The following is a 21,577-nucleotide window of genomic DNA, read 5'->3' on the forward strand; positions in this document are numbered from 1 at the left end:
TTTTGTCCTTCTTGAAAAGAGGAAAAGAACATGGTTCTAGGAGTCATTCATTCATTCAAAACACATGTATTGAATTTATTGGACATTGACTATGTCCCAGGCACCATCCTGGACACCGGATTAATGCATTAGAAGCTAGAGTGAGGCTACTGGATTCCCTCTCACAGCTATTTATCTTTGTGAAATCATCTACCCAGTTGAGCCAAAAATTTGTCCTGTGGAAATTGGAAGGTATAATATCCACTGTGCCATAGGATTTATTGTGAAGATCAAATCACCTTTGATAACGTAAGTGAAAGCATTCTGTTAAATGCGGAGTGTTTTATAGATATGAATAATTATAATTCATAATTATGGATTGAGTCCAAGTCTGCCTCAGCTTTATTCAGGAAACTGCAGTTTGTAACCCAGGGATTCCCCTTTCTGAAATTTTATGAATTCCCCGTTTCCCTGGTCCCATATTCCAGGTGTCTCGTGGCGAGAAGGATTAGTTGTCAAATTAAATCGCTGAACCTTAATCCAGTTTTGTTTTGAGTAGGGGAGCTCCCTGGACAGAGAAAGCGAGGTATTGCCTTTAAATATTTTGCCAACAACGGAGTACCAGATCTTTGCCTTCATTCTGCCCTAAAATAGGATGGCGCCGGTGCTTGGCGCATGCTCCTTGGTGTTCTGACGCCGCGCACCGCGACTTGGGGGCGCGCACGTCAGTCGCTGCCGTTGGCTGACTTCCGGTGGTACCGAAGCTGAGTTTCCGCGGGATCCGGCCGGCTGGTGAGGGTACTGGGTTGTGTGCATTGGGGCGGGAAGACGCAGGTGGGAGCTGGGCGTCCGGGCGAAGGAAGTCCAAGCCGAGGCGGTCGGGTGCGTGACAGAGGTTGGGAGTGAAAGTGTCTAGCTGGGAGTGGGGACTTGCTCCAGCGCTGGGCGCTGCGATGAAAAGCGCAGTTAGGACCCCATTGTGAAATCTTTTCCCAGGAGGGGTCCGCGCTGGGGCTGCTGCCGGATTTGCATTCATTTGCCCGGTTGGTCTCATTCCAGTTCCCAAAGGGGGAGCCTCTTTAGAGTCACTGCTGTGTTTGAAGTGCCCGGAGCTGATCCCTGCATGCTGCTGACTTTGACTAGTAGCTGCCTTTCTTTCCCTTACCCCCCCTCCCCCTTTTCAGGACCTCTGTGAAATGTAAGACTCTACTAAACTACTCCCACTCCACTTCTTCCCCGCCCCCCCGTACCACCCTCGTCACAGGGATCAGTGGAATCTTCACGTGTTTATTGAGCTTTAATTACTGATATAAGGGTATAAGTTGATTTGGCATGGGCGGGGGATCTCTTCTAGTGTTCTGGAGAAAGTGAGTTAGGGAGGTTTAAAACTAACCTTACAGTTCAGACTCTTCTTGAAAGAACTTTATTTTTAGTCTTCTTGTCCAAGCTCTCATCTAGTGCCCTGATAGATGGGCTTTCAGGCCTTGCTTTAACATTGTCAGTGATGAAGAAGAACTCTGTAGCACAAGACAACTTACTATTCTTGAACCTTTTTAATTGAGAGTAAAGTTTTTTTTTTGTTGTTGTTGTTGGAAAGATATAGTCAGTTTCCATATAGTGCTCTTCTTGGTCCAAGGGGCACAGAATAAACACAGAATAGGAAGTTCACGCCCCTTTTCTTTTTTCTTTTTCATTTTTGGCCACCCCACAGTATATGTATTTCCGGGCCAGTCTCCACCCAAGCAGCAGCTTCAGAAATGCTGAATCCTTAACCCACCCACCATGGCAGGCCAGGGGTCAAACCTCTGTCCTAGCACTCCCCAAACTCTGCTGATCCCATTGAGCCACAGCAGGAACTCCTCATGCCCTCTTTTATTCATTCATTTGGGGAATTTTGATTGAGTATGTATAGTAGGTCAGATACTGCTGAGTACTAGGGGTACTAGCTGAAAGAGTCTTTTCCCTCCAAAAGCACATAGTTTTTAGTGAGAGAGATGGGAAAGAGACAAGGAGCAATCATAAATGCGATTAATTCTATAAAAAAGGTTTGCAGGAATTCCCGTTGTGGCGCAGTGGTTAACGAATCCGACTAGGAACCATGAGGTTGCAGGTTCGATCCCTGCCCTTGCTCAGTGGGTTAAGGCTCTGGCGTTGCTGTGAGCTGTGGTGTGGGTTGCAGACGCGGCTCGGATCCCGCATTGCTGTGGCTCTGGCGTAGGCCGGTGGCTACAGCTCCGATTCGATCCCTAGCCTGGGAACCTCCATATGCCGCGGGAGTGGCCCAAGAAATGGCAAAAAGACAAAAAAAAAAAAAAAAGGTTTGCAGAGAGGTGCTATAAGACCGTGAGAGAGAGAAGAAGATACCCTCCAGTTTAGGTTAGTGTTGTCCTTAAAAGGTGATAATTGGAATTGAAGCCTAGAGTCCAGAAGTAACATAGTATAGAGAACAGTAGGAATCTCTTTCTTATTTTTCAACACAAAATTTCTGTTAAGGTAGCCTAAACTTTTTAAACAAGGACACTCTCCTTTTGGATTGTTTCTGTTAATGGAAATACCTGTTTATGAAAGCATCAATAGCAAAGATTTATTGATCTAATAAATTACTATTTAATGATGTAGGTGCTATTTTTATTTCATTTTATAGCTGAAGAAACTGAGATTCAGGTTAAGTAACTTATGCAAGGTCACAAAGCTGGAGAGAAGCTGACTTGGGAAACAAATCCAGACAGTTTGACACCACAGTTTGCTCTCAGCATCATGCTATTCTACTTCCCTGATGGTAATAATAATAACTAAAACTTACTAATCACTTACTATTTAATTCTTATAACCACTCCCTGAGGTAAGAACAATAATTATTTTTACAGTTGAGGAAACCGAAGTTTAGAGAGGTTAAGTCACTCAGCCAAGATAACGTACTAATCAGTAGTAGAGTTAGGATTTGAACTCAGGCACTCTAACCATGGTCTCTCATCTCCCACCTAATGGGAGGTAGTATATCTGGTGTAAGGTATTGTGTTCATGTTTAATCATGAATAAGTGAAACGATATTTGAGGAGATGCTATTGTCATTAATAGGAAGCTGATAAGAACTTAACCTTTATCCTTTCAGGATGGAACAGAAGTGGGACTTGCAAAATGTTGCCCTGTAAGAAGAGAAGAACTACACCGACAGAGTCGCCACAGCACCAGGGCAACCAGGAGGAAGGTGACTTAGACCTAGAGTCACCTGTTAAACCAGAATCTGACCAAGTTAAAGACCTGGGGTCAGTGTCCCTGTCCTGGGGTCTGAATCATGGCAGAGCGGCTGGCCTTGAAGTACAGTCTGTGCACGATGCAGGAAATCTGCTTGCTATGGAGGACCCATCCTTGAGCTCTAGGGTCCTCACCCAGGATGCAAATGCACCCGTTCTGGAAACTCTTGATGTGGCCATCTCTCAGGGAATCACCCTACCTTCCTTGGAGGCCTCCCAGCCCCTAAATATACACATTTATAAAGGAAAACTCCAGGCCAGTAGCTCAAGGAGAGGGAAGAAAATTACACTGAGGCCTGGGTTAGTTACTCAAGAAGACAGAGGCGATCATCCTGTTGCAAAGGAGCCTTTTTTAGGAGAGCCCAGTGAAGAAGTCAAGGAAGAAGGAGGTAAGATACAGGAGGTCTTAGGTTACATTCTTCTCGTCAGTAGCAGTTTGCCATGACCTTTGCCATTGTCATTGCCCTCTCTACAGCGCCTTCACAGAACAGCATTTCCAAAAGGGAGTGTTGATTTGATATGGAGTTGGAGCTGTGGTGCTTATAAGGGTCAGCATCGAACTTTATAAATGGGTGGAAGTATTCTTCTTCCCTCCCATTTCCTAGATCCTTTTCTGTATCTTTTCTTCTCTTTGCATCATTTTTGGAGGGTTGAACTATGTATGGCCTTTTATGATGTGGGTATTTATGAAATGGGGCTGGAGGAGGGGCAGTGGCTGAAAGAAAGATTACTGCCTGTGACATTTGGTAAGACTACAGAGATGACATAACCCTTAGGATTTGAAGGGTAAGTTGTGGTTTAAGGTAATGGTGGCATGGAGTGTCTTAGGCCAAGAATAGTCTGAGCAGAGGTAGAGGCAGAAGAGGTAGTGAGAAGTGGCTTCACAGTGGGAGAGGGCTTAGACTGTGAGGGGCTTTGTTTTTCATGTTTAAGTGTATGACCTTTTCCAGTTGCTTATAGCTAATTAATAAATAAAAGAAGCAGAAAGCAGAGTACTGACCTCAGAAAGCTTATAGTCTAGTTGGGAAGACAAGACACAAATACATAATTCATTTGGAGCCATTTAAGACAATATGTGATTATATACTAGTGTGATACAAGTAATTGGGATTTTTTTTTTTTTTTTTTTTAGGGCTGCATCCGTGGCATATGGAAGTTCCCAGGCTAGGGGTCGAATTGGAGCTACAGCTGCCAGTCTACGCCACAGGCATAGCAATGCAGGATCCGAGCTGCATCTACGACCTACACCACAGCTCATGGCAATACTGGTTCCTTAACACATTGAGCAAGGCCAGGGATCGAACCTGCAACCTCATTGATACTAGTCGGATTTGTTAACCACTGAGCCATGAAGGGAACTCCAAGGATTTTTGAAATTGGAACTTGATGCATTGATAGGATTTGATGGATTGGGGTGAAGGAGTGGAAGTAGAATAACACATTCTGCAAACGTGTCTGAGCTCCCATTGCGGCTCAGCAGGTTAAGAACCTGACGTAGTGTCACTGAAGATGCAGGTTTGATCCCTGGCCTCGCTCACTGGGTTAAGGATCTGGCATTGCCACAAGCTGCTGAGCAGGTTGCAGATGCAGCTCAGCTCTGGTGTTGCCGTGGCCGTGGTATAGGCCAGCAGCTGCAGCTCCGGTTGGAACTCTAGCCCTGGAACTTCCATATGCCATGGCAATGGATGTGGCTGTAAAAATAAAGAGAAAAACAAATAAACGTTTGTTTGTGTGGGAGTGTAGCAGAGCTTCAGACAGAAAGGATAGATTTAGGTTACTGTACAGAGCCTTGCTCTTAAGGCCCTTGAGACCTTGTAAAGTATTGGTATAGGATTTTGGCAGTAAGGATAGAGAAGAAAAGATATCTTATAAATGTTAGAAAGAAAGAATTTTAGAGTTCCTGCTGGGAGCTCCCATTGTGGCTCAGTGGTTAATGAATCCGACTAGTATCCATGAGGATGCAGGTTCGATCCCTGGCCTTGCTTAGTGGGTTAAGGATCTGGCATTGCTGTGGCTGTGGTGTAGGCTGGCAGCTATAGCTCCAATTAGACCCCTAGCCTGAGAACCTCCATATGCTGTGGGTGGGGCCTAAAAAGACAAAAAGACAAAAAAAAAAAGTTCCTGCTGTGGTGCAGTGCATTGAGAATCCAACTGCAGTGGCTCTAGTCATGGCAGAGGCATGGGTTTGTTATCATAGCTGCATGTAGGTCACAGCTGTGACTTAAATTCAGCCTGGCCTGGGAACTTCCATGTGCCATGGGTGCAGCCAAAAAATAAAAATAAAAAAGAATTAATATTGCTTCTGAGTATCAATCTTTGAACTGATACCGTTTAAGATATTTGGACTGGGGGGGATGAAGCATGCCTTCCTGGGGAATAATATGCTTGAAGGGTTGAAATGAGTTCAGCTTTAGATATATGGACTGTGAGGTGACATCAGGGAAAAACAGAAAATAGAGATTGAAGTTTGGTGAGAGGTGGGACCAGAAAAGTGTTCATTGTGGTTCTTCATGAAAAGGAGCATGGAAGAAGATGACAGAGAAGGGAAAGCTGGAGTAATAGTGAAAGTCAGGAAGGGAAGAGAGTTTTAAGGACAGGTACTTCATTTAAAGTTTAGTGACAAAGGTGGTGTAATGATGCCTGAGAAAAGATTACTTTGGAAGGTTGATGATCTTTGAGAGTAGATTTAGGAGGGTTTTTTGGGAAAAGAAAATAAAATAATGGAATTAAAGAGGTAGGGATGAAAGCCCCAGTGATAATTTGTGCAGTGGGGGAATGGAAATAGCTAGAGTGGGCAGCAGGATTGCTGAATTTTTTTCCTTGGCTAAGTTGTATTTGTGATGTGAAGACAGGAGGAATTGGAGGAAAATGCAGGATTAAAGTGCTAGTGAAGGAGTTCCCATTGTGGCTCAGCAGGTAGCAAACCCGACTGGTATCCATGAGGATGTGGGTTTGATCCCTCAGTGGGTTAAGGAAGTTGCAGCATAGGTCGCACATGTGGCTCGGATCCTATGTGGCTGTGGCATCGGCCAGCACCTGCAGCTCAGATTCAACCCTTAGACCGGAAACTTCCTATGCCACAGGTGCAGCCCTAAAAAAACAAACAAACAAAAAAACAGAAAGGAAGAAAGAAGGAAGATCAAAATTTCATATATGTGCATTTTGGAAAACATTGTAAAGTTGAAAGAAGAAAATAAAATCACCCACAATCTGACTGCTCAGAGTAATTACTATTAAAATTTAGTGCTGGAGTTCCCGTGGTGGTGAAGTGGTTAACGAATCTGACTAGGAACCATGAGGTTGCGGGTTCGATCCCTGGCCTTGCTCAGTGGGTTAAGGATCTGGCGTTGCCATGAGCTGTGGTGGAGGCTGCAGATGCGGCTTGGATCCTGCGTTGCTGTGGCTCTGGCGTAGGCTGGTGGCTACAGCTCGGATTAGACCCCTAGCCTGGGAACCTCCATGTGCCGCAGGAGCGGCCCTAGAAAAGGCAAAAAGACAAAAAAAAAAGTAGTGCATATTTTTTGTTGTTTTCCATTCTTTTAATGAACATTTTGGATTTTTTTATTATGATTATGTGGGGAAAAAACAAACAAACAAAAAAAACCCAGGTTATTTTGAAGGTATCAGCATTGTGTTACAATTGGTATACACTGTTAAATTCTGTTTCTAGACTGCACAGGTGCTAGTGATTAAACCTTTTTCTAGGAGTTCCTGTTGTGGCTCAGCAGGTTATGAACCGGACTAGTATCCATGGACATGCAGTTCGATCCCTGGCCTCACTCAGTGGGTTAGGGATTCTGTGTTGCCGTGAGCTGTGGTGTAAGTCTCCAACCCGGCTTGGATCTTGAGTTGTTGTGGCTGTGGTGTAGGCTGGCAGCTGCAGCTCCGATTTGACCCCTAGCCTGGGAATTTCTATATGAGGCACATACGACCCTAAAAAGCAAAAAAGAAGGAGAAAAAAACTTTGTCTATGTTGTTGTTTATTCTTATAAATTTTTTTTTTGTCTTTTTTTTAGGACCACACCTGCAGCATATGGAGGTTTTTCCCAGTCCAGGGGTTGAATTGGAGCTATAGGCGCTGGCCTATACCACAGCCATAGCAATGCAGGATCCGAGCTGCATCTGTGACCTACACCACAGCTCACGGCCATGCCGGATCCTTAACCCACTGAGTGAGGCTAGGGATTGAACCCTTGTCCTCAGTGGATGCTAGTCGGGTTCATTAACTGCTGAGCCACAAAGGGAACTCCAGAATTTTTTTTTTTGGCTGCTCCCACTACATGCGGAAGTTCCTTGGGCTTTGGTTAGAACTCGAAGCACAGCAGCTGCAATGACAACACCAGATCCTTAACCCACTGTGTCATAAGAGAACTCCTGTTCTCATAGAATTTTTTTTTGTTTGTTTGCTTTTTAGGGCATATGGAGGTTCTCAGCTAGGGGTTTAATTGGAGCTACAGCTGCTGGCCTATGCCACAGTCATAGCAACGCAAGATCTGAGCCGTGTCTGCAACCTACACCGCAGCTCATGGCAACACGAGATCCTTAACCCACCAAAGTAGACCAGGGGATTGAACCCACAACCTCATGGTTCCTAGTCTGTTCATTTCTGCTGTGCCATAACAAGAACTCCCTATTCTCATAGAATTTTAATCGTTCTTTGAAAATTGATTTACATACCCTAATTTCTACTTTTGCCTTTTTTCCCTTTCTTTGCATTCTCAAAATGATTAACTTAGATTTCAGCTTATAATTTGTTGGATTTTATGGTTTTCAGCTAATTATCATGTTATCAATTTAAAGTTGCTAGGGAGTTCCCTGGTGGCCTAATAGTTACAGATCTCTCATTGTCACTGCTGTGGCTCTGGTTGCTGCTGCGGTGTGGGTTCTATTCCTGGCCAGGGAACTTTCTCATGCCATGGGCAGGGCCAAAAAAAAAAAAAAGGCGGAGTTCCCATTGTGGTGCAGCAGAATTGAATCCAACTAGGAACCATAAGGTTTTGGGTTCGATCCCTGGCCTCACTCAGTGGGTTAAGGATCCGGAGTTGTGAGCTGTGGTGTAGGTCGCAGATGAGGCTCGGATCTGGCGTTGCTGTGGCTCTGGCGTAGTCTGGCGGCTACAGCTGATTAGACCCCTAGCCAGGGAACCTCCATATGCTGCCGGTACAGCCCTCAAAAAGACAGAAAGAAAAAAAAATATGAGAAAGCTCTGCTGTGCAATTGATTGAAGATCCTCCCTCTTAGAAGAAATTTGCCTGAGAGGAATTTTCGATGTGATGGGTTTAGGATTCAACTCCTTTTTGTACATACAGTCCCTATCAAAGCCAAAGCCTATTAGAGCCGAAGTCTATAGCCTTTTTGACATTGTGATGTAGTCTTGAGCTCCAGAAGTAAGGGAAGTAAAATTGAGAGTACATAGAATTAAGGATTGATTCATCCTTTATATGAAATGAAAGGCTTTTTTTCTTTGTTGTCCAGGAAGAAGGGAGGGGGTCCTCCAGTTTAAAGTCTTGTTTTTGGGAGTTCCTGTTGTGGCTCAGTGGAAACGAATCCGACTAGTATCCACGAGGATGTGGTTTCAATCCCTGGCCTCGCTCAGTGGGTTAAGCTGCGGTATAGATCACAGATGCTGTGGCTGTGGTGTAAGCCAGCAGCTGCAGTTCTAATTTGACCTCTAGCCTGGGAATTTCTATATCCTGTGGGAGCAGCCCTAAAAAGACAAAAATAAAATAAAGTGAAATCTTGTTTATGCCAGTTGAAACTGCTAATGTTGATGAGATAGCAGACCAAAAAAGTGTAAAGGCTGGTTTTTTTTTGCCACACACATGGCATGCAGAAGTTTCCTGGCCAGGGATTGAACTCTTGCCACAGCAGTAACCAGAGCCACAGTAGTGACAACACTGGATCCTTAAGCTAAATCACTAGGGAACTCCAAGACTGTCTATTTCGAATGGAGCTCAGTAACAAATAACTTGATCTCTTTATAATTCACACAACATTGTAAATCAACTATAATTTTTTTTAAAAGTGAATAAAAACTTGATCTCTTTTTGAAAATGAAAAAATTTTTTTTGGCTGTGTAATACATGAATATGGAAAAAAAAAAAAGGCCTAAAGAGGGAATCTTTAACTTTGTCCTCTTGTTTCCCCAGTTCTCTTCTCAGAAACAATCACTTTGTAACGATTCCTTGTGTATAGTCTATAGAGCTATATGTATTCTTAGTCTATAGCCTATATGTATTCTTTTTCCTTTTTTTTTTCCTTCGCTGCACCCATGGCATATGGAAATTCTGGGACCAGGGATTGAAGCAGCATAGCAGCTGCAACCTGAGCCACAGCAGTAACAACACTGGATCCTTAACCTGCTGTACTACCAAGGGAACTCCCATGTATTCTTTTCCTTTGACAGCTTGATTCTGATGTTTACTTTTGATATTTCATGAATGTTTCTTTGTCTTTTTAATCCCCCCCACACCAAAAAAAAGGAAAGAAAGATAGCACTCATTAAGAGTTAAAGTGAGGAGCTGCAGTTCCGTCTCAGCGGAAACGAATCTGACTAGCATCCATGAGGACACAGGTTTGATCCCCGGCCTCACTCAGTGGATTAAGGACCTGGCGTTGCCGTGAGCTGTGGTGTAGGTCATAGATGCAGCTCAGATCCCGAGTTGCCGTGGCTGTGGTGTAGGCTGGCAGCTACAGCTCCGATTGGACCCCTAGCCTTGGAACCTGCATATGCCTTGGGTGCAGCCGTAAAAAGACAAAAGACAAAAATAAAGAGTTAAAGTGAGGAAAGGAGAAAGTTATCTAATGAACTGTATAATCACCTATTTATAATGTTATGGTCATTTTTACTCTGATATTCTGTCAGATTGGAAAGAATTCAATCAGAAAGTTCAAGACATTTTTTAATGTATATCATTTATAGTTTATTAAATGTGTTTTTTTTGTTTGTTTGTTTGTTTTTGCTGCACCCATGGCATGTAGACGTTTCTGAGCCAGGGATCGAACTTGTGCCATAGCAGCAAGCTAAGCTCTGTGGTGACAATGCTGGATCCTTAAACCTCTGTGCCACAAGGGAACTCCAATTAAATGTGTTGTTAATGGTCATACTAAGTGTAGTAAGTCAGAAAGAAAAAGACAAATACCATATGATATCACTTATATCTGGAATCCAATATATGGCACAAACAAACCTATCTACAGAAAATAAATTCATGGACTTGGAGAACAGACTTGTGGTTGTCAAGGGGGAGGAGTGGGATGAACTGGGAGTTTGGGGTTAGTAGATTCAAACTGTTGCATTTGGAGTGGATGAGCAATGAGATCCTGATGTGTAGCATAGGGAACTATATCTAATCACTTGTGATAGAACATGATGGAGGATAATGTGAGAAAAAGATGGGTATATATGTATAACTGGGTCACTTTGCTGTACAGCAGAAATTGACAGAACATTGCAAATTAGCTATATATATATAAAAAAAAAGTCCCATTGTCAGGAGTTCCCATTGTGGCTCAGTGGAAATTAATCCGCCTAGTATCTAAGAGGATGCGGGTTTGATCCCTGGCCTTGCTCGTGGGTCAGGGATCTGGCGGTTGCTGTGAGCTGTGGTATAGGTTGCAGATGCGGCTCAGAGCCTGTGTTGCTGTGGCTGTGATATAGGATGGCAGCTGTAGCTTGGATTAGACCCCTAGCCTGGAAACTTCCATATGCCTCAGATGCAGCCCAAAAAAGCAAAAAAAAAAAAAAAAAAAAAGCCAAACAAAAAACAAAAAAAGTCCCTTTCCTGTCAGGAATATAAGTCCCTACCTACAATTATGAATAGGATTTTTCCACATGAAGAACATGCAATAGAAAGACCTTAGCAATTACCTAGTTCAGTTCACTGATACTACAGATGAATAAATGGTACCTGAGCTTTGATCTCATTGTTTTTCTTAGAATACTGTTTTTTTTTTTTTTTTTGGGGGGGGGTCTTTTTAGGGCCACACCTGTGGCATATGGAAGTTCCCAGGTTAGGGGTCAAATCGAAGCTGTAGCCACCAGCCTATGCCACAGCCACAGCAACACAGGATCCCAGCTGCATCTGCAACCTACACCACAGCTCACAGCAACGCTAGATTCTTTAACCCACTGAGTGAGACCAGGGATTGAACCTGAGTCCTCATGGATACTAGTCATGTTTGTTAACGCCGAGCCACAACGAGAACTCCCGGATATTCTCTTTAGGAGGAGGATTGCCTGGAGTTCCCGTCGTGGCGCAGTGGTTAACGAATCCGACTGGGAACCATGAGGTTGCGGGTTCGATCCCTGGCCTTGCTCAGTGGGTTAAGGAGCCGGCGTTGCCGTGAGCTGTGGTGTAGGTTGCAGATGCAGCTTGGATCCCGCATTGCTAAGGCTGTGGCGTAGGCCAGTGGCTACAGCTCCAGTTTGACCCCTAGCCTGGGAACCTCCATGTGCCGTAGGAGCGGCCCAAGAAATGGCAAAACGACAAAAAAATAAAAAAATTAAAATGAGGAGGATCGCCTGTATAGTAAATGCATCATTAATGAAGTTACTTAACTAAAAAAGACTATAACAAGATGCTGATTTCTGCAACACGGTATAGTTGAGAATGGACAAAGTGTGGAGCAACTTTTGTGATTTTTCCAGGAAAACCTCAAATGCATTCTGGAGGGGAAATGCCTTCATTACCATCAGGCAGCCACCCTGTGAAATCCACAGCCCAGCCTAGGAAATCATCTCAGCCAGATGTCTGTGCCTCTCAAGAAAAATCACTCAGGACTCTAGCTCACCAAGCTGAGGAAGAGATAGAGGATGGTGGACTCTTTATTCCAATGGGTAGGCTTTTTTTTCTTTTTATAAAATTAAAATGTAATATGCAGGAAACTGCACATATCCCAAGATATCCAAATATACTGAATTTTTTTTTGCTTTTTGGGCTGCACCCACAGCATATGAAGTTTCCAGGCTAGGTGTCAAATTGGAGCTGTAGCTGCTGGCCATGGCCATAGCCGCAGCCACAAGGGAATCCGAGCTGAGTCTACAACCTACACCACAGCTCATGGCAACGTGGATCCTTAACCCACTGAGTGAGGCCAGGGATCAAACCCAACTCCTCATGGATACTAGTCAGGTTCATTACCGCTGAGCCACAACAGGAACTCCCTGATCTCATTTTTATTCTTAACAGTTTTGCATTTTTTAGTGTTATGTATAGGTACCATACGGTACATACGTATGTAGCCTTTTGCATCTGGTATCTTTTTAAATTTTTTAAATTGAATAATTGATTTGTAATATTGTGTGTATCTGCTATTTTTCACTTAGTGTAATGCTTTTGAGATTCATTCATGGTCATCATAATTGCTGGATAGTGTTCTGTTGCGTAGATGTACCATAGTTTATCTGTTCACCGGGTGATGGACACTTGGATTGCTTCTAGTTTTTGCCTGTTATGACTAAAGCTGCTGAACCTTCACATGTAGTTCTTTGATAGACATAATTTCATTTTTCTTGAGTAAAAAGCTAGGAGTGGCATTGCCAGGACTTACAAGAGATGTATATTTAACTTTATTTGGAACTGCTAAGCTGTTTTCCAGAGTAGCTGTACCATTTTACATTCCCAAAAGGAATGTATGAGATTTTCAATTGATCCACATCCTTTCCATCCATCCTTTAATTCTATCTGTTCTATTAGGTGTATTGCCTTATGGTTTTAGCTTGCATTTCATTAATGAATAATGATATAGAGCATATTTTCATGTATTTATTGGCCATTTGTGGATCTTTTTTCATTCTGTTGTTTGCTTTTTTTTTTTTAATTACTACATATTCTGCAGGAGATACTTTGAAACTAATCCTATATCCTGTTTCTCCTCAAATTTTTCCCCACTAATTTTAGCCTCTGTTCATGGATCACCTGCAACAATTATTACTGTGTTGTTCTCATGGTGATTTTTTTATTTCTCTTGTCCCTTCTGCATTCATTAATGAATTTTTCTGTAAAGAAGAGCAGTCCTTTCTCACTCATTTATTCAGTTTTTACATGAGTATGGATTTATGGATATTTATTTTATTGTTTGAGTTATAGTGCAATATTATCATTATGTAGTTTGCTCAGATTGTTTCAACATTCACCTTGGGGAGCTACTTTAGGTTTTACTTTTATGGATTATGCTCTCGTAGTGTATCAAGGAACCTTTGCTGGATCCAAGGCCAGAGGTTTTTTTTTCTCTTTTTTTCTAGAAGTTGTGGTTTTATTTATTTATTTATTTTTTGTCTTTTGACCTTTTAGGGCTGCACTGGCAGCATAAGGAGGTGCCCAGGCTAGGGGTCTATCTAATTGGAGATGCTGCTGCCGGTCTGTGCCAGAGCCACAGCAATGCCAGATCCGAGCCGTGTCTGCAACCTACACCACAGCTCACGGCAATTCTGGATCCTTAACCCACTGAGCGAGGCCAGGGATTGAACCCACAACCTCATGGTTCCCAGTTGGATTCGTTTCCATTGCACCATGACAGGAACTCCTAGAAGTTGTAGTTTTGTATGTTACATTGAGGTGTATGTGATCCATTTTCAGTTAATTTTTGTATAATGTGGGAGGTATATTTGAGATTCTTTTTTTTGCCTGTGGATGTCCAGTTGTTTCAGCACTATGTATTGACAAGATTCCTTTCTCTGTTCAGTTACCTTTGCATCTGTGTGAAAAAGTTTCTTGGCCATACTCGTGTGGGTCTTTCCCGGACTCTTTTCTGTTCCACTGATTTATATATTTAACCTTTCATCAGTATCACACAGTCTTAAAATCAGGTAGTCATCGTCTTCTTTTTTTTTTCTCCTGGCCACACCCAAGGAATATGAAAGTTCCTGAGCTAGGGATTGAATCTGAGCCACAGCTGCAGAATGTTTGATCCATACCCCCAGCCCTGGAGGATCCTTTCCTCCCACAGGAAGAACTTCTTTTATCTTTTTATTGTCTGTAGGATCTGTAATGATGTCTGTTCTTTTATTCCTGACACTAGTCATTTGTAGCCTTCTCTTAATCATTCTGGGAGTTCCTGTTGTGGCTCAGCGGAAATGAATCCGACTAGGAACCATGAGGTTGTGGGTTTGATGCCTGGCCTCACTCATTGGGTTAAGGGTCTGGCATTGCCGTGAGCTGTGGTGTAGGTCGCAGACTTGTTTTGGATCCCAGGTTGCTGTGGCTCTGCCGTAGGCCCATGACTACAGTTCCGATTGGACCCTTAGCCTGGGAACCTCCATATGCTGTGGGTACGGCCCTAAAAGACAAAAGAAAAAAAAAAGACAAAAAAAGAGAAATTTTAATTTCCTTGAGTTCACATCATACTTTCTGTGATTTCATACCTTTAATTTTTTTTTTGGCTGCCCTGCAGCATATGGAGTTCCCAGCCCATATATCTGATCTGAGCTGCATTTGCAACTTATGTTGCATCTGTGGCAATGCTGGATCCTTTAACCCACTGTGCTGGACTGGGGATTGAACCTGCACCCTGGAGCTGTAGCATTGCTACTGATCCTGTAGCACCATAGTGGGAATTCCAATCTTTTAATGCTTATTGAGGTTTATTTTGTGGCCCCAATGTAATCTTTATTGCTAACTCTTCCATGTGTATTTGAACGGAATATATATTCTATTGTTTTGAGGTACACTGTTCTATAAATGTCTATTAGGTCAAATTGGTTGATAGTAATGTTCAGGTTTCTCTATTTTTACTGATTTTTTTTTTTTTTTTGGCCATTCTCTTGGTTATTGAGAAAGGAATGTTAACATCTCCAACTTTAATTGTGGATTTGTGTATATTTCCTTTCAGTTCTGTCAGTTTTAAAACTCTTTTTTCGGGGTATGCCCAATAACTAACCTATATTGATTGGTTTTTAAATATTAAACTTGAATATCTGGGATAAACCTATTTGGTCATGCTATATTAGATCTTCTGTATACTGTTGGATTCCATTTCCTAATATATTGTTTAAGGTTTTTGTGTCTTTGTTTATGGGATCTATGGGCTTTAATTTTACTTTTTTTCTTATGTCTTTTTCATGTGTTGGTATCAGGGTTATAATGACCTTATAAAATGAATTGGGAAATTTTTCATCATTGTCTATCCTCCGAAAGAGTGTGGACAAGACTAGTGGTATTTCTTTTCCTTCTTTTTTTTTTTTTTTTTTTTGGTCTTTTTGTCTTTTCTAAGGCTGTATCCACTGCATATGGAGGTTCCCAGGCTAGGGGTTGAATCGGAGCTGTAGCCGCCGGCCTACACCACAGCCACAGCAATGTGGGATCCGAGCCGCGTCTGCAACCTACACCACAGCTCACAGCAACACCGGATCCTTAACCCACTGAGCAAGGCCAGGGATCGAACCTGCAACCTCATGGTTCCTAGTCGGATTCATTAACCACTGAGCCACGACGGGAACTCCAAGACTAGTGGTATTTCTTTAAATTGTTTCTAGGCTTGGAATCTTCTCTGTCAGCAGCTTTTAAGTTATAGATTAAATTCTTTAATGATTTCAGGATTATTTAGATATCCTGTTTCTTTTGTGTCAGTTTTGGTAGGTTGTGTTTTTCAAGGAATTTGTACATTTTCTCTAAATTTTCAAATTTGTTGATATAAAGTTTATTTTGTTGTAATATGTTTATTTGGGATGTCTTTAAGATTTTTAAAGAGGTGACTTTAGGGAGCTCCTCTTTTTTTTGTCTTTTTTTTTTTTTGCCATTTCTTGGGCTGCTCCCGCGGTATATGGAGGTTCCCAGGCTAGGGGTCTAATTGGAGCTGTAGCTGCCAGCCTATGCCAGAGTCACAGCAACTTGGGATCCGAGCTGTGTCTGCGACCTACACCACAGCTCACGGCAACGCCGGAACCTTGACCCACTGAGCAAGGGCAGGGATCGAACCCGCAACCTCCTGGTTCCTAGTCGGATTTGTTAACCACTGCGCCACGACGGGAACTCCTCCTCTTTTTATTTGTCTCTTTTTTTTTTTTTTTTGGTCTTTTTGCCTTTTCTTGGGCCGCTCCTATGGCATATGGAGGTCCCCAGGCTAGGGGTCAAATCGGAGCTGAGCCACCAGCCTACACCAGAGCCACAGCAACGCAGGATCCTCAACCCACTGAGCAAGGCCAGGAATCAAACTTGCAACCTCATGGTTCCTAGTCGAATTCGTTAACCACTGCGCCACAACAGGAACTCCTTTATTTGTATCTTTAACTTGGTCATACCCATGGCATGTGGAAGTTCCTGGACCAGGGAACCAGCCTGTACCACAGCTGTAAGCTGAGCTACAGCAGTGACAACACTGGGTCCTTAACCTACTGAGCCATGAGGGAACTCCAATTTTATAGTTTCATATAGTGTCACAGTTGTCTTTTGCAGGAAGATTTCATCTCATAAAAATACATTGTTATAGAAACAGAAGTTCTGGATGTGGTTTTTTTAAAAAATTTATTGGAGTTGGAGTTCCCGTCGTGGCGCAGTGGTTAACGAATCCGACTAGGAACCATGAGGTTGCGGGTTCGGTCCCTGCCCTTGCTCAGTGGGTTAAAGATCCGGTGTTGCCGTGAGCTGTGGTGTAGGTTGCAGACGCGGCTCGGATCCCACATTGCTGTGGCTCTGGCGTAGGCTGGCGGCCACAGCTCCGATTCAACCCCTAGCCTGGGAACCTCCATATGCCGCGGGAGCGGCCCAAGAAATAGCAAAAAGCCAAAAAAAAAAAATTTATTGGAGTATAATTGGCTTACAACGTTATATTAGTTTCGGGTATGCAGCAAAGTGGATCAGTTATACATATAAACATAGCCATTCTTTTTTCCCGTATAGTTTATAACAAACTGTTGAGTAGATTTTCCTGTGCTGCATAGTACGTTCTTGTTAATCATCTGTTTTAGACAGCAGTGTGTATTTGTTATGTTCCCACCCTCTCAATTCCTCCCTCCCCCCAGTGGTTTCTTCTGTAGAAATCATAAGATTGGTTTTGAAATCTATGAGTTTGTTTCTGTTTTATAAATAAGTTCTTTTGTATAATTTTTTATTAGATTCCATATATATCATATGATATTTGTCTTTCTCTGACTTACTTCACTCAGTATTATAATCTCTAGGTCCATCCATGTTGCTGCACATGTCATCATTTCATTCTTTTTATGGCTGAGTAATATTCCATTGTGTATATTACCACGTCTTTATCCATTCCTTTGTTGATGGACATTTATATTGCTTCCACGTCTTGGCTATTAGTGCTGCAATGAAAATTGGGGTGCACGTTATCTTTTAGAATTATGGTTTTCTCTGGATATATGCCCAGGAGTGAGATTGCTAGATCATTTGGTAGTTCTTTGTTTAGTTTTATAACGAACCTTCATACTGTCCTCCATAATGGTTGTACCAATTTTACATTCTCGCTAACAGTGTAGGAGGGTTCCCTTCCTCCACTACCCTCTTCATCATCTATTGTTTGTAGACTGCACCCACGGCTTATGGAAGTTCCCGCACCAGGGACTGAATCTGAGCCACACCGGTGGCGTACATCACAGCCACAACAATGCAAGATCTGAGCCACATCTGCAACCTACACCACAGCTCACAGAAACACTGGATCCTTAACCCACTGAGCGAGGCCATGGTTTGAACCTGCATCCTCCTGGATACTAGTCGGCTTCATTTCTACTGTGCCACAGCAGGAACTTTGTGGGTTGTCTTTTCTTTTTTTTTATGGTTTCCTTTGCTGTGCAAAAGCTTTTAAGTTTAATTTGGTTCCATTGGTTTATTTTTGGTTTTGTTTTCATTATTCTAGGAGGTGGCTCAAACAAGATATTACTGGCAATTTATGTCAGAGAGTATTCTGCTTATGTTTTCCTCTAGGAGTTTTATTCTGGCCTTACCTGGGTGTGTTTTTGACTTGGCTCTTAAGCAACTGTTTTCATACACCGGAACAACTTTGGTGATTAAGATATTGTAGGACCCGTCCTTTTTTTTTTTTTTTTTGGCCCCACCTGCAGCATATGGATGTTCTCAGGCCAGGGATTAAATCCCAGCTGTAGCTGCAGCCTATACAGCAGCTGCAGTAGCTGTGGCACAGTGGGAACTCCTGAACCCATTCATTTTTTTTTTTTTTTTGAATTGATGGTTATTTTATTTACTCATATGCAACAGAATGAAGTGCTTGGGGCAGATGTTCTGTTCAGGAAGTTGTCTTTATAGTTTGAAACAAAAGGCCAAGGAAAGCAGGGTGTTACCTAAATCAGGTAGACAAGCATTGGTAGAAAGGTAAGGTTGCTTTATTCAGGAGGCTGGTAACCTGGGAGAAGGCGGACTCTTGCCAAAAGGACAACTCTCCAGTGCTGATCAGGGGGCAATAGCTTTTTATTTTTTTTTATTTTTAATTTTTATTAATGTATTTTTTATTACTCAAATGAATTTGTCACATCTGTATGAACCCACTCATTTTTATTGACATTATCCACTTTAAATCACATTTACAGTGCATCTTACTTTCAGTTTGTTTCTTAAATCATTAAATCTGCTTCTCAATGAGAATCTTGTTTTTAGCTAATTCTCTCACCTTTGTCATAGAAGGAAAAATTATATTTTCTGCTTTATTCTAGTCTGATTTTTATAGAGTGTCTTCCTTTTTTAATTAAAAAAATATATATATATTTTTTTGTCTTTTTTAAGGCCGCACTTGAGGCACATGGCGGTTCCCAGGCTAGGGGTCGAATCGGAGCTGAAGCTGCCAGCCTATGCCACAGCCACAGCTATGTGGGATCTGAGCCACGTCTGCGACCTACTCCACAGCTCACAGCAACGCTGGATCCTTAACCCACTGAGTGAGGCCAGGGATTGATCCCACATCCTCATGGATCCTAGTTGGCTTTGTTACCACTGAATCACAACAGGAACTCCCAACCTCATCGTTCCTAGTCAGGTTCGTTAACCACTGAGCCAAGACGGGAACTTCGCTGTTTTAATTTTTCAACTTCAACTCTTTAGAATTCTTAGGGTCAGTGATATCCTAATATTTTACTTTATTTATTTATTTATTTTTCTCTTTATTTATGTATTTATTTTTCAGGACCACACTTGTGGCATATGGAGGCTCTTGGGCTAGGGATTAAATTGGAGCTATAGCCACTGGGCCTACACCACAGCTCATAGCAATACTGGATCCTCAACCCACTGATCGAGGCCAGGGATCAAACCTACATCCTCTTGGATACTAGTCAGGTTTGTTTCCACTGCACCAGGATGGGAACTCCCTAATATTTTAAAAGTAAGAGAAAGGATTAGTTTTAAAACAGAATAAGAAATAGTTGAATTATCTTTTCTTTCTTGCACCATCTATGCAATGTATTAGAGTGTATTAGATTTTCCTTATAGACCTACGTTCCTAATAAACTCAGCATTAAAATCAGAAATCAAGGAGTTCTCTGGTGGCTCAATGGGTTAAAGATCCAGCATTGTCTCTGTTGTGGCCCTGGTTACTGCTGTGGCGTTAGTTTTATGGCTGGCCCAGGAACTTCCGCATGCTGTGGGTGCAGCCAAAAAAAATAAAATTAGAAGTCAGAGAAGAAATGTGTGTGATGTGATTTAGGGAGATGTAATTAGATGGAATGGTTTAACCCCACAGTGATTACTTTGATTCCTGTTTAATAAGCTACCCATTCTCAATGGGATTATGCTAACTCTGGTGATTGATTTTTCTGTAAGAAAATATTTTCTGCAGTGAATTTTGTTATTTCCATTTTAATTTTATGGTAAGGTTTCTTTGCAGTTATTTCAAATTTTTTAAAAAGTTGCTTTCTTTCTTTTGATGGTTGCACCTGTGGCATATGGAAGTTCCTGGGCCAGGGGTTGAATCAGAGTTGGAACAGCAGCCTGTGCCACAGCCACAGCAACACCAGATCTGAGCTGCATCTGCAGCCTATACCGCATGCAGCTTGTGGCAGTGCCAGGGCCGTAACCCACTGAGTGAGGCCAGGGGTCAAAACTGCATCATCACAGAGACAACGTCAGGTCTTTAGCCTGCTGAGGTACAACAGGAACTCCTAAATTATTCTTAAATATTTGTCTTTATTGTATTTGTATTGGGGTTAAATTTTTTTCAGCCTATATTTTATATTTATTTATTTGCCTTTTTTTCGGGTCACACCTTTGGCATATGGAAGTTCCCAGGCTAGGGGTCGAATCAGAGTTGCAGTTGCTGATGTACACAACAGCCACAGCAATGCCAGATCCGAGCTGCATCTGCGACCTGCACCATAGCTCATGGTCATGCCGGATCCTTAACTCACTGAGCAGAGCCAGGAATCGAACCTGAATCCTCATGAATACTAGTTGAGTTTGTTACTGCTGAGCCACAATGGGTGCTCCAATTTTATTTATTTATTTTTTTACGAGACCCACAGCATGTGGAAGTTCTGGAACATAGCCCAGGGTTTCTGATATATTATCTTGGCAGTATAGAGTGATAATTAAGACAGCAGGTTCGAGAGCTAGAGTACTTGGCTTCAAAACATGGCGCTGTCATGACTAGCTCTTGGGAAAGTTTCTTCATGTTTCTGCCTCTATGCAGTGGGAAAAATAATGGTCCCTATGTCATAGGGTTGGTATGAGGAGTAAGTGAATTAATATGTGTAAAGTGTGTAGAAGAATGCCTGACAGAAAATGACTATTCAGTGAATGTTACATGTTATTACCACATCCATCATTACCTCTGTCCAGGGCCAGACAGCTGGCAGCTTGCTTTTCTTTTACATTGGCTGTTTGGGTTGAATTCTGGGAGCTGCTGCCTTATAGAGATTCTGATGATGTTCTTGGTTTATTTGTAGAAGAGCAAGACAATGAAGAAAATGAGAAAAGGCGAAAAAAGAAAAAGGGTACCAAGAGGAAAAGAGATGGAAGGGGTCAAGAAGAAGGGACTTTGGCTTGTGACCTGAAGCTGGATGACATGCTTGACCGCACCTTAGAGGACGGTGCCAAGCAGCACAACCTAACAGCTGTCAACGTTCGAAACATCCTTCATGTGAGTAAGACTGGGCAGCTGTGTAACGAGAGTGGAACTTTTGCATGGGAAGCATATAAACATACCCAGGAAACTCTTGGGCCTTGGTGTGTGAATTACTAATTTGGTGACTTCCCTCTGGCGAAATATTTTACCTTTCAGGATAGCTTTTTCTTTGCACTCAGCATAAGTTTGACATGTGAACACATGTGAAAGAACTTAATTGGGAAGAAAGCTGTTACTTTGCTTCCTTATATTGATTTGATTGTTTATTGTATTGTTTAGCAGATTTGAAGATAAAAATGGAAGATGATAATGTTTGTAGT

At 42.3% G+C, this 21,577-nt stretch overlaps 1 protein-coding gene across 5 annotated transcripts in view; it reads left to right on the top strand.

Annotated features, from left to right (window-relative positions):
* Nucleotides 1-463: 463 nt before the first annotated feature.
* GON4L (gon-4 like) overlaps nucleotides 464-21,577 on the top strand; it is an 84,040-nt gene continuing 62,926 nt past the window's right edge. For 2 of the 5 annotated variants that reach the window (XM_047784351.1, XM_047784355.1), the window contains exons 1-4: nucleotides 464-771; nucleotides 3,092-3,622; nucleotides 11,884-12,072; nucleotides 21,079-21,272. In XM_047784351.1, the coding sequence (XP_047640307.1) occupies nucleotides 3,118-3,622; nucleotides 11,884-12,072; nucleotides 21,079-21,272 (888 nt within the window). In that variant the 5' untranslated portion in view covers nucleotides 464-771; nucleotides 3,092-3,117. The other 3 variants (XM_047784352.1, XM_047784353.1, XM_047784354.1) reach the window with 3 other exon arrangements.

Source organism: Phacochoerus africanus, chromosome 6 (assembly GCF_016906955.1).
Source record: "Phacochoerus africanus isolate WHEZ1 chromosome 6, ROS_Pafr_v1, whole genome shotgun sequence".
Classification (NCBI taxonomy): domain Eukaryota; kingdom Metazoa; phylum Chordata; class Mammalia; order Artiodactyla; family Suidae; genus Phacochoerus; species Phacochoerus africanus.